The 13,128-nt window shown below is 30.7% G+C and overlaps 1 protein-coding gene across 1 annotated transcript; it reads right to left on the bottom strand.

Moving 5' to 3' along the window:
* Positions 1-426: 426 nt before the first annotated feature.
* Positions 427-4,430, bottom strand: LOC102628021 (hypothetical protein). The gene is made up of 13 exons (XM_006471571.4): positions 4,261-4,430; positions 3,707-3,828; positions 3,531-3,613; positions 3,184-3,313; positions 3,004-3,083; positions 2,804-2,890; positions 2,575-2,699; positions 2,406-2,466; positions 2,086-2,139; positions 1,925-2,002; positions 1,149-1,254; positions 881-1,026; positions 427-795 (listed from the first exon to the last, which is right to left on the bottom strand). Exons 2-13 carry the CDS (start codon positions 3,825-3,827, stop codon positions 667-669), a joined length of 1,200 nt encoding a protein of 399 aa, XP_006471634.2. The 5' UTR covers position 3,828; positions 4,261-4,430; the 3' UTR covers positions 427-666.
* Positions 4,431-13,128: the final 8,698 nt, after the last annotated feature.

Below are 13,128 nucleotides of genomic sequence, written 5' to 3'. Positions count from 1 at the left end.
ATATTAAGAGTTATCTTGATTTCATCTTCAATTGATGATTTTGTTAGTATTCAAATGACTACTAAAATATTGATTTGTTTTATTGATTGTGTAGTATACTTTTGAAATTATGAAAATTTGTAGAGTATTTAATTTTATAAATTTTGAATAACTGTAGTGCTTAAATAAAAAAAGGGGGGGGGGGGGGGGGCTAAGACCCATGAGCATCTTATATTTATATTTTTAACTGTTGTTAAAATGACAGTAGTTAAGAGTTAACCAATTGAATTGAGAGTTAACTTTTTTTTTGAAGAAACAAATAAACCTGATTTTTATGAAATAAAATAACTATATATGCAATACAAATAATAGTTCATACCGACTGGGCAAGGTTCAAAGAAAAAGAAGGGTCTTTAAGACATTGAAAAAGGTTGAACAAAATCAATCTAAAATAATTGGTCTTTTACCGCCAATAATCCAATAATAAGAAATTAATATATTTCACTGAGTTTATAACAATAAGTTACATGAAAAATATGTAAGACACCCAGCACACAAGTTGAGTGCAGTGGTTGCCTTTGTTTATTTCAATGACTTGATCAATCATTACTCTTATCTATTTCTTACTCAAGCTCATGACTTTTCAATGACCTTGGCTCTTAAATTTTGTTGTGTTTTGACACAAATCTAAACTTCTGAGTGAACATTAGAATCAAAAACACGGTTGTGGCAAGTGGGGTTGCAAGGGTAAGCGCAATCTATCTTCTGGAATGGACTTCGGTCGTAATACCAGTCTCCCACTGCCTTTGCAATTGACTGTGAGAACAGATTTTCAATCATTAAAAAGGAATTAAATCGTCAAGATGTGAAGGGGGAAAAAAAAAGAATGAAGCATTCATACCGATTTACCCAGCACCGGAGAGTCAGTTCTTAACCAAGTTTCCTGCATTTCGGTTTGGCAATGGGCATAACAAGCGTCTATAAACATCCCTCTGGATGAAGAGATGCCCAGTCCAGCCAATGCATTTAAGAATTGTGTCCTGAAACCTGAATGCAAACCCCGAGATAAGATCCAAAGTAAATTATATAACTGTCAGTTCTTAGCAATGCTTTGAATTATCAAATAAATAAATAAAATACAATACATCTTAAAGGTTTTTGGAAGTTACTTTGCATTGTTTGCAGCTGAGTAGGTGAGCAGTTGTTTATATCAAGCTTGCAGCTATGCCAAGTTCCATGTGGATCAGCAACACCTGGTGCCAAAATGTTCTTTATCTGTACAATAAACCATGTGTCCAAGGATTAGAGAAAATGAAAGGAGGTAGTTGTAGTTAAGAATACAAAAATATCTAGTTTTAAACGATTAAAAATCCCGGAAGCACATGGATTCTTAGGGAAAGATGGAATGCTCCTCACTAACTGCTGAGAACTGCTGATCTAAAGCAGCATAATCATATAATTCACAAACAGTAAACAGAGTAATTAGATTTGAGGGAGAAATCACTTTGATAATACATGTTCAATGTCATTTAGTATCCAATCATTACAAGGAAAAGGTTTGAAGAAAAAATTCTTAGACATTTACTCAAAACTTCAATTCACATCATTACATATTGACAAATGACCTTCCAAGAAACTCATGTGTCAATGCCATTTTATTTTCTAAAATAACAGTGAGAATGTTTAGCGAACATATGTGATGAACTGAGCACGAGTCTGAAAATTGAATGCAGATGCATACATTGACTTGTCTGAACCATATGAATCTTACTTCTAGGAATAGGATCATCTCACAAATTCATTGTTCTAAGAGAAAAGGAGTCAGGAAAGTCCAAAATTGTCTCACAACAACATATAACAATGAAAAACTTTCATGCATTCATTTAAAACGATAGTAATGATTTGAGCATTCATCATGCTTCTTGAAGGCCAAAACTGAGCTAACCTGCCATGAATCATAGGCCGCATTTATGATAAATAGCGGTGTTGTTATTTGCCGTGCCATGTATTGTGGGAAGAAACACTGTCATTTTAAAATGAAGGAACCAGTTGGAACTAAGATGAAAGGATGAAGACAAGTTGAAACATCAAAATTGTGAAACGTACCAGTCCTGGGCTCAATCTTGAAGTGCAGGATGCTGGCAAATGCTTAGCTGATCCCTATAAAAGAGAGAAAATAAGAATCAAGGATTGTAAACACAGTTAAATGAACTTTATCCTCAAGAAAAAGGATTTTCTTATCATTAACAATAACCAAAAAACAAAGGAGTATTTCAATTCACGATCAATGGGAAGAAGCGGAATGCTCAAGTTTAATGACCTCTAAGTGACAATAAGCTGTGCATATTTTACTACACACATAAGAAAGTTAAGAACATTAGTTTGTCTGTGTAAGCATGACAGAGAGTGAGAAACAGAGTGTGTACATGTGTTGCGACCACTTGAGCATAAAACTGCTCAATGTGACTTGCTCCAGAAACATCCTTCCTGTTGGAAAACACTCAAGAATTAGAGTCTAGAAAAGCAACACAATTGAAGCAACTGTTAAATAAAGTTCGATGAAAGACCACGGTAGAAAATCCAAAATGAGCTTACGCGTTGATAAAATAACCAGCATCTGCAAAGCATTTTACTTTAGTACCCACAGGGAAGAGAGCTCGGAAGTTATCACAATGCAAAATTGAAGTCAATCCCCCAGCTGAGCAGCCAGAAAGAACAGCCTGTCATAAATCCTAATGAGTTATCAAAAATACCAATCTAATGACCATAACCAAAAAATAATAATAATAATAATAACAATAATGATAATAATAATAAATCATACATTTTGAGCATTTTTCATCCCTTTAGCCATTAGATCCTCCATGACAGCTTGAAAAACCCTTGCTCCTCTGAAGTGAAGGTTATTTGCCTAATCAAATCACTAACTAATTAAAAAATCACACAAAGAGAGAACCCAAATATATATTTTTACATACATAAAAGAAAAATCTAACTGAAGAATTTAGGTGAAAATTAACTTACTGGATTGACAGCCTCCACATCTCCAGTAAACGATGCCCCATCACAGTATCTAACCTTGATTCTATTCCAATTGTAGAAGTCTGGAAAATGAAGTGGAGTTTATTTACTTGTATCAATCAAATCGAAGCTCAAGAGTGTGGAGACAAGAAGAAACCAATAAGTAAAACAAAAGGGTCATACCTGGGTTAAATTTTTGCTTGTTGCTCAGCATCCCAGAGAATGCAACTACCTTGACCATTTGCTTAGATGAACCTAAACGGGTTTTCTTACGTTCAAGACAAGTTGTGACATTGTTGCACCATCCTCCTCCCTAAGAATCCAAAGCCAAAGGCAAGTTGAATCAAGAAAAAATGTCCATGCATACATTAGAATGAAAAAATGTTGAAACTTTGTGTTGAATTGAATGGCAAACGTAGACATCAGAGTTCTTATTTTCATAATTTATAAGATTGATCACTCTTCATCTGTAACTATTGAACTTGGAGCGAATAATATAACAAACACTTCTACATAGAAGAGGACATTACCTCAATGTGAACCAACCAATTATTGATCCCAGCACCAAACCCCTTATCAAAATGGTAAGCAGGCGGGCTACCATCCAAACAAACTGCAAAAAACATATCAAGCATTCAACAAAATATGATACACAATAACAAAAATCACAAAATGAAGAATCAATTTGTATTTGCACTAATCTTACCAGCTCCTTTCACTACAGCATTCTCAACATATGTGATTCCTACATTAAAGCCGTCAGCTTTCAGTAATATGAGTGCACATACTAAAAGATTCAACCATTGGCCCATTCTTGCAGCAACCATTCTGAGGATATCCAAGAAAAAAATAATAAACATTATAGAGGGAAAAACACAAAACACAACGTACCAATAAAAGTATGGATAATAGAATAACAAGCTGGCACATAAACTATTCATATACAGGGCTTAATCAACAAGAACATGGGAAACTAATTCCCGATCATTTATGTGATATATGCAAAGATATAGATCTATCAAATTATTTTGAGACACAAAAAATCAGTTTTATTCATCAAATGAAGTATGCTAATAGTACTTTAGATTATAGTGTCATTGAACAAAAAATCCCATTTTTTTGTTTACAGCTTGCAACAGCTTGTTAGTAGAACGTTTGTACATGCTTCAATGCAAAAACCAAATAGAGCAAAAAAACAAGAACAATGAACAACACCCCATGAAACAACAATGGCAAAATAACTAATTCACTGGTTATTACCTGAAATGAGGCAAAAAAAACAATTGCAAATGGGACTAGTTTAAAGAGTTTGCAAAAGGAGCCCAGGTTAGTGCATTGGGAAGAAATAGTAATGGCAATTTTTTGGGAGCTCAAGGAGAAAGGATCAAAGGATGCAGCTAGCTTCTTGTTCAATTCATCGTAGTTACTCAGTTTCAGTTTATAAAGCAGGGAACCCGAGAGCCGACATTAATTCGTCTTTTACAAATAAAGAAAATTATATTTTGAGTAATAATAGTGAAGTCCCTAATTTTTAAGAATAATTTAATATAAGATTTAGTTTATGTTTTGTTTCACATAAGTCCTCGTCGTCATGATTTGAATGTCATGTTTTTGGATAAAGCTGAAATTACAAAATCACGGGAAACTGAATTAGATATGCGCCAAAAAAAATCAAAATATTAAAAAATATGATTTTGATTTACTAGACTTTTTATCATACAAGCCTAAAAATTATGTGGAAGTACAAAATGCTCATATTTAAAATTAAATATATTTATTCTACTACGTAAATTAATAATTAATTTACTACATAATTCAACTTGTTAAATTTATTCCTCAACTTTGTCATTAAATTCAAAAATAATTTTGAGTATTCTCAATTCAACTGAATATGTTTTTCCAAAATTATATTCATATTTTTTCACCTCCTTATGAAATATTAATATAACATTATTAGTGGAGGTATATTGTTAGTATTTTCAAATATTATAGTATATTTAAATTAAAAAAATTAAAAAAAAAACTCTCTTGATCTCGGCGGGCATATGAATACAATACTCAAATCATTGATTTTAATATTTTATAAACCTCTTGATTCTGATGGTTGGATTATTCTGAAAAACAATGTATATACATGTGTTTTTGTTAATAATTAGGGATCTCAATGTAATTATATTCATTTATTTGGCCATGCGTCGGGTTGTGGATCAATCCGACCCGAATCATCTGCTATGCTGTAACACATTCTTATCGGCTTACGCGCTCCACAACAAAGCGGTTCGGATGAAAGAGAAAGAGTGTGTGTTATTCTGTGTGCGCGTTCATTGTATTAGCTGTGGGCTTTCTTCGGTGATGTAAGTTGAAAGTTGGCATGGTATGTCTGTGCAGGGAATCTTTCCACTTTCCCTCATTTATTTGAGAATTAAAAGTCACTTTTGCCCCTATTTATTTGACAATTAATTTTGGAAAGAAAATATGTTAACTATGAGATTATAATATTTTAAGAATGGATAATTTTTAAAAACCTCCCCTGAGGTTTGGACTTGTTGCAAGTAGATAGCGAGAATTGATTTATTTGTAAAAAATCCCTTACCGTTAGTTAATTTTAACATTGACCGTTAGTTGACTGTGCAAAGACAATATTACCCTTAACAATAATTTGTAGACGGAAATAACTAAAAAAAAATTAAAATTATTGGTTATTTTACCCTCTTTAAATTATTGATATTTTCTTAAAGTTCCTACAAGAAAGATAAAATTTAAAATTTAAAAAATTCTCTTTAAATTATTGATATTTTCTTAAAGTTTCTACAAAAAAGATAAAATTAAAAACTTGAAAATAAAATAGTTATAATCTTTACCTATGATATTGTAAATTTTTAGAATTGACAAGGATAAAATTATCAAAAAATAGGGTTTGTGCTTTTCGTGCCAACAATTTTAATTTTTTTTTTAGTTATTTCCGTCTACAAATTGTTGTTGAGGGTAATATTGTCTTTGCACAGTCAACTAACGGTCAATGTTAAAGTTAACTGATGGTAGGGGATTTTTTACAAATAAACAGATTCTCGCCATCTACTTGCAACAAGTCCAAACCTCAGGGGAGGTTTTTAAAAATTATCCTTTTAAGAATCAATAAAGATGAAGAATATTTGTTTTTCAATGACCTAGACATTTGCCGGGAGAAAGTGAAAGAAACTTGACAAAAGTTGCTTTGCATTAGGAATCCTTTTTAGTTCATTCTAACTTTACCGTATATCTCCTGTATGTGATGCACATCAGAGGGATTTATGCGAAGAGAACTCTATGCCTACGGGTTCTTGAATAATGTTACTAAGTACAACCGGTAAGGCTTTATCCTAGTGGAAGAACATTTGTTCTTAAAATATTTTTAATTATTAAATAATTGAGTGGAGAAATTTTCTCTTTTAAGAGATATGAGTATTTTTAAGAATAATACAAAAGATTTGATACTTGAATTATGATGTAATTACCAGTCATCTTATATATACTTTTTTAAAAAAATATAAGTTGAATTTTAATTAACTAACGTGAAATATTTAAATAAAAAAATGTGAAATTTGAGTTTTCGAGTAAAATATTAAGTTTTATATTGAAACCACCGATGTTGTTATGCACAAAGTTTTTATTATTAATTAAAATTGTAATTAGCAAAGAACGGTCAATGAAAAAACTATATATAATCATAATGTCATCAATAAGTTTTGGTCAAAACTCAAAATAAATATTATGTTATAGAAGAAGAAGAAGAAGAACATGTTTCATATGTTTTATTTATGTGTTTTATACTTAGCATGGCAAATCTTGCAAAGGTCCTACATACATATTTTTGTATCAACCAACCAACACGGTTTTATTCTATAAATATTTTTATTTAACAAATTACTATTTTAATTCTTCAAAATATATTTCATTTTAATTAAAATACATATTTTAATGTTTATTTGACCCACTCATAACTTATATTTAAAGTTTAAAATACTTTAAGTCCAAATTTTAAAGTTTAATCCAATAAAAATAAAAAAATTTTAAACTATAAATTTTTAAATATAATTAAATTTTTTTAAAAATATAAAAATAAAATCCAACTTTTAGGATCAACCCGAAACAAACTCAAACCACCCGACAAAAGACATGTTCGATCCCAATCATAACATTTTGTCATCCCTAATTAAAATGTATCCTTTATGTGCTGATACAAAGGAATGGCTCATAAAAGACCTCTTAGCTTGATAATTTTACTTAATAGCTGGATAATTTTACTTAGTCCCTTAATTTTGTGGAAAATAGTTTACGCCCTCTTACTCGTATGGTAGAGTAGATTTCTTGATAATTTATTTGAAAAAAATTCCTCTTTAAAATTAATTTTTTTATACTATATATATACACTCAATTTCGTTTTACTAAACCAAGGGAATCCTAAAAAATTTTAATTTTATTAATCTTCCATAGATTTGTTCTGATAATTTTAAATTGTCAAGGCTTACATATACATCCTAATTACAAAGGTGAGGTCATACATGACATATGAAAATTGTGGCCACCATCCTAACTCCGTTTCTAATTCCTTTTTATTTTAAATGGTGATAAATCCGTTCTATTTTTTTTTTTTTGAATTAATAAATCCGTTCTAATTGAAAACGAAGTTAGTGATTAGAGATTTGTGATTAGCGAACATCGTTGGACTTTTGCCGCACGGGAATGTCAATTCGTCAAATGTCAACGTCAAACTCAAAGTGTTCAAATTCTGTTTCGATCGGGAGTTGGATAGAGTGACGGTCGCGCACCTACATCGCTAACACTGCCACGTGATTGACGGTCCGATTAAAAGCAAAAGTGGAGCCCACGCATCATCAATATCTATTGGCTCTGTTCGGTGCGCACTCCCGCTTTCCATTACGTATTGGTTAGTTGGCTTAGCTGTCGCCATTGAAAGCTGTCATCCAATGAAAATTCTAGATTCGCTGAAATTTGTAGTGCCTTCTGAGCGCGTCAGGTCACGCACCAACTCCATAGGAGAGGGATTTTTGATGTTGCGGCAGTGTTAGAGCGCGTGGATAGTAGGACCCGAATCGATCAATGAAGTGGAGCCAAACCGGTTGGACTCACGAAGGTCCGAGATTTTATTTATTATTTATTACTATTAATATTTTTTTTTTGTTGAAAATGACTAACAAGTAATAAAATTAAAATTCTCATTTAATTTCCATACTGCTCATTCATTCAATGTGATGTTAGTAAAATTTGAAGGTGACGGTTGAAAATTGTTAAGAAAATTTAATACCAGTACTGGAATGAGTTGTTGGGATTTTTTTTTTTTTTAATATTAAGGTATATTTATCAAGAATCTGATCAGATGATTTTCAAATAATTTATGTATATAAGTTTTTACCAAAAATTTAAGAGATCAAAATAAAAGTTTTGGAGAGCCATTGGGTTATTAGTTCAATAGCCAGAAATCCCTCCCTCAACATTGAGGGCTTGAGTTAAAACACTCAGTGTGACAACTTTTTTTTTTAATATAAGGTAATTATCTTCCAACTATTTTATCAATTAATTTAAGAGTCGTGGCGTACAAGAAAAGTGATTATTCTCTTTCAATAATTTGACAAATAGTTTATGCAATTAATTATCTTGTCCCAATCACAATTGTTTTGTTGTATATCAATAATGTTATGCATCAATCGTCATCCCGCTCCTGAATTTTTTATATGAGACATTACGGCACTATCATCTAAACTGTTTACGATATATACATGCAAATATATCCATTTCATTTTTATATATAATATATGATATATATAACTGTAGGGTTTATCGTCATCACTATGTTAACTGTACACGTGGCACAGCCAAATAATACGCTGTGGATAAGTACAAAACATTCCGATTCCGAGTGAAACTTACCCAAAATTCTCAAGTTCATGCATCTTAATCTGTGCATGACATCTAACTAAAATTTAATTTATTGGGCAGAGCTTGCAATGACGACGACGACAACAACTAGCTATGTATACAAATGTAAAGAGAAACAAAACATGTGCTCATCGGGATTTTAAAAGTACAGAAACATTTAGGAAAATACTTAAAGTATGCAGTTTAAGTACTTTAAGTTTTAAGTATTTAAAACTCTACTGTTTTAAAATTTTTATGTACTTTTTTCATATTTTAAGATCCTGAACTAAAAAACTACTTATATATAGAAATATTTTAATTTGAAATTTTAAAGTGTGAAAATGTTTAGAAAAATACATAAATCATGCGATTTAAGCACTTTAAATTTTAAACTGTTAGAACTCCACTGTTTTAAAGCTTTTCCGAATTTTTTCTACATTTTAAGATCTCAAACTATCAAACTTCTATATATATATAGATAGAGAGAGAGAGAGACTATAAAATTTGGAGAAATCTACTCGTGAGGACTTTGAACCCACACCTTCAACAAATGTTAAGGGCACCGGACAATAAAACCCAGTGGCTGCTTCGATGTGTCTTGACGTTTGGGAAATAATGGAAGGCTAATTTAGCTATAGCTAGTGAGTTAATTTCAGTTCATGTGCATCCCCATGTTGGGGAAAATGCAGGAAGTTTGGCAAGCCATTACAATTCTTATTCTACTAATTGTTGGACAATGGTGATCCAAAATAAGTCAATATCATTTTTTTTTTTAAATAATAAGTCAATATCAATGTATATAACATAAAGCAGGCCAAAAACGTTACATTAAATGTCATTGTCATGAAGAAAATGACTTTCTGTATGCAATATACATTGTGACCCTCGAACCACCAATAATGCTTTAATTAAATAGCTACGTACGTGGGTCGTGTCACTAGAAATTTAAATAAAAAAAGAGAAAGAAAGAAAAACGAAAAAAAAAAAAAAGGCAGCCCTTGATTGGATGATATGGAAAAAAAGCAATAACTTGCATGTGAAGTGCACGAAATTAATTAATTAGATCCTGCATTTAACAGAAAATGATTGGAGTCCGACATTTTTCATAAGCAATTATTTTTCTGTCATTCGAAAAGTCATTCGAAAGAAAAATAAAAAGACATGCATGCACATGTATTGTCTAAGCTGTTTTCTAATGAGAAATTCAGTGCATAAATCACTCTATTTAAATTATTATCATAAGTAGGTGATGTCCTACGGATCTATAGCCTAATTTTAAAAAAGAAAAAAAATTGCTAAACAAACGACAAAGAATCTTAATCAAAAGGCGAATCAGGATTTTGCTTAGGGAGGAAGATAAAGTTGACACGGGCATGGAATTTTAATTAATTATCCGCAAATTTTATCTCAGTTTTGAAATACTTTATTATTTTTTTATTTAGATTCTGTGTCGGTCTTTTTATGTTTTTGTCATTTACAATTATTGAATAAGTAATAATATGTAATTAAATCTTAATTGTATGCAAGCATATATTATAAATTATTTAGTGTAACTTAGCTCAACACTAAGACTTTTTTTTTAATGATTATATAGGATGCGTTTGGGATTGAGGTGCTGTAATTTTTAAGTTATAACATTGTGGAAAAAAAACTGTAATTATGAAATAAAAATTAGTAATATATAATAAATATAAATTTTAAATAATAATTTTAATAAAATTATTAAAAATATAATAGATTTTTTATTATAGAATTGAAAAATCATATAAACATAATTTATCTTATGCAAAAGTAGAATCAATTTTCCCCATGAATGTAATATATCAGTTGCTTGAAGTTTCAACTGGGGTAATGAAAGTTCCTTTAGACTTTTGAAGAGAAATAATTAATTAGCCTGCCTATTTATTTGTTATTTAAAGTTAACCAAATTAATTATGACAACTTTAATACCGACAAATAGAGACGAGCTTAAGAAAATTAATGAGAGATTAATTTCCTTTTAATTTGGTAAGTTGGGGGTGAATATATATATCACATGGTTATAACTTGCTTATTGGTATTTGTTGGTGGCCAAATCGCGGCATCAGCAATGGCAACAGCAACACCCTAATTATTGTCTAAAAATCTTGCGTAAGATTTGATGCAATGCTGAGCACAACAAATTGCATTATTGTGTCTGCATGTGTGTGTGTGTGCAGACACACACCATTCAAATTCGGTAAGATGATGCTCAATAATTCAGACTGCCCAAGCCCAATACGTAGTTTGATCTGGTGTTTATATATAGAAAATTTCCGAGAAGGGATCCCTTCCCTTATATTATAAAAATAAGGGATAAGTTAAAAGATAAAAAAAAAATACAATACAATGCAGTGTATTTTTTCTTGTCATATATTAAAATTTATGTTTTTTCTATCTTTTAATTTGTCCTTTACCATATTATACTAAAGGAACTACTACTAGATATTGGCTATATATACATATAGAACTTCTTAAGTGTGATGCTTAAATGCAGATTTTTTGTGGATTTGATATTACACCATGTAGTGTAATAGAGAGAGAGATATTTTCTAAGGAAGGTTCTCGCACTTTATTAAAGTACGTGCTGGAAGTTGTTCTTGCACTTTAATAAAATGCAGAAATCTTCATTGAAAAACTTATGTATATAGTTTCCAAGATCTTAGACTAGAGAAAGCTCATCTGATTTAAAATTCTGGACTTTCTTAAAGTTAAAAAAACTGTTACACCATATAATACAATAGTATTTTTAACATTATACTATTACTTTCTCATATTTTTTAAAAAGTCCAAGATCTTGGATGAATAATTTCTCTAGCTCTATACGTAAGGTATAAAGAGTCACCCACCTACGTACTACTCGTTTCAGCCCCATTTATAGAGGAACTTTGTTTTTTTCCCCTTTCCTTTTTTCGGAAGGAAACTTCATTTGTGCTTTTAAATATATCTTTTCTTACACAAATTATTTGAGTGCAATTAACTACAAGGGGTTGTCAAGTCCAGCTGTGTGTCCTTTTCATTAATCTTTCGCGTTTTTGCAATATGCATTATGCATTATGCAATCCGCTTTGTCAAGTGTCAATTATGGAATCCAAATTGAACGAATTTGGCCAAAATCATTTCAATATTGATCACATAAATTTATTTATGTGTGAAATGTGATGGTGATATCATTGATGACATTTGATAAAATATTTCATATGGGGGTATATTATGATATCAAGTCATTTCTATTGAAGCTAAAGGTTTTGAGGATATTAATCTTCCCTGCTTCAATTTTAGAGTTGTTTCCTTCCTTTTATGCTGAGAATTTTTTTCCCTCCAATTATCCAGTCATAGAATTATTATCATTTTTGGTTTAATTTGAGAGTGACTCTTTGACTGATTTTCATGCTTTGTGAGTTCTATTTTTTAACCCCCGCAGAGTATTCACAATAAATTAAATGATTAAATTGTTTGCATTAAATGATTAAAGAGAGAGGATTTAAATGTTTTCTTAAATATTTTGGTACGTATGAAGATGCTTGAGACTTACTCAAGTATATAGAATATCACTTGAGAAACATACATATCGTAAGGAATTTGTTCTTTTTGGATTTCTTTAATTTGCTAAGATTTTTTCTTTTCTTAAAACTCTCTTGTTCTAGTTTTTACTTCAACAATACGTTTTCGCTTCTACTGAAAATAATAATAATAATAATAATTCAACATGGCATGAAAGTTTAGTTGACAATTAAAAAAGTTCACATTGGTGAGCAATATGGCGTCAATAAATCAACATTAAACATCACAAAGATAGTGACTTTATGGGTGGTGACAATTGAAGGCATCTTTTATACCAAAGAGATGAATGAAAGAAAAGGGGAAAAAAAAGGGATAAAGACTTTATGAGTCATTGAGGGTTGATGATTGAAGGCATCTCTCCTCCATGTTCAATCTTCATAGAGAAGTTTTGAATGAATTTATGAAAAAGGTGACAATGTTGTTACAAGATTAAGACACTTGTTAAAGTCTAGAACATTTTCCAGAATCGAGTTGGAAAATTTAAATGAAAACCAGAATTTGATATATATATATATATATATAGATCCCTCTATGTTATATGCATGTAACTTAGCATTAGTCTATATATATATATATAATCAAATCAATGATGTGACACTTAATGTGAATAATTACCACAATTCTGCCCTT

The sequence above is a fragment of the Citrus sinensis genome, chromosome 5, assembly GCF_022201045.2.
Source record: "Citrus sinensis cultivar Valencia sweet orange chromosome 5, DVS_A1.0, whole genome shotgun sequence".
Lineage (NCBI taxonomy): Eukaryota > Viridiplantae > Streptophyta > Magnoliopsida > Sapindales > Rutaceae > Citrus > Citrus sinensis.
This window is presented reverse-complemented; position numbering and strand designations above follow the sequence as displayed.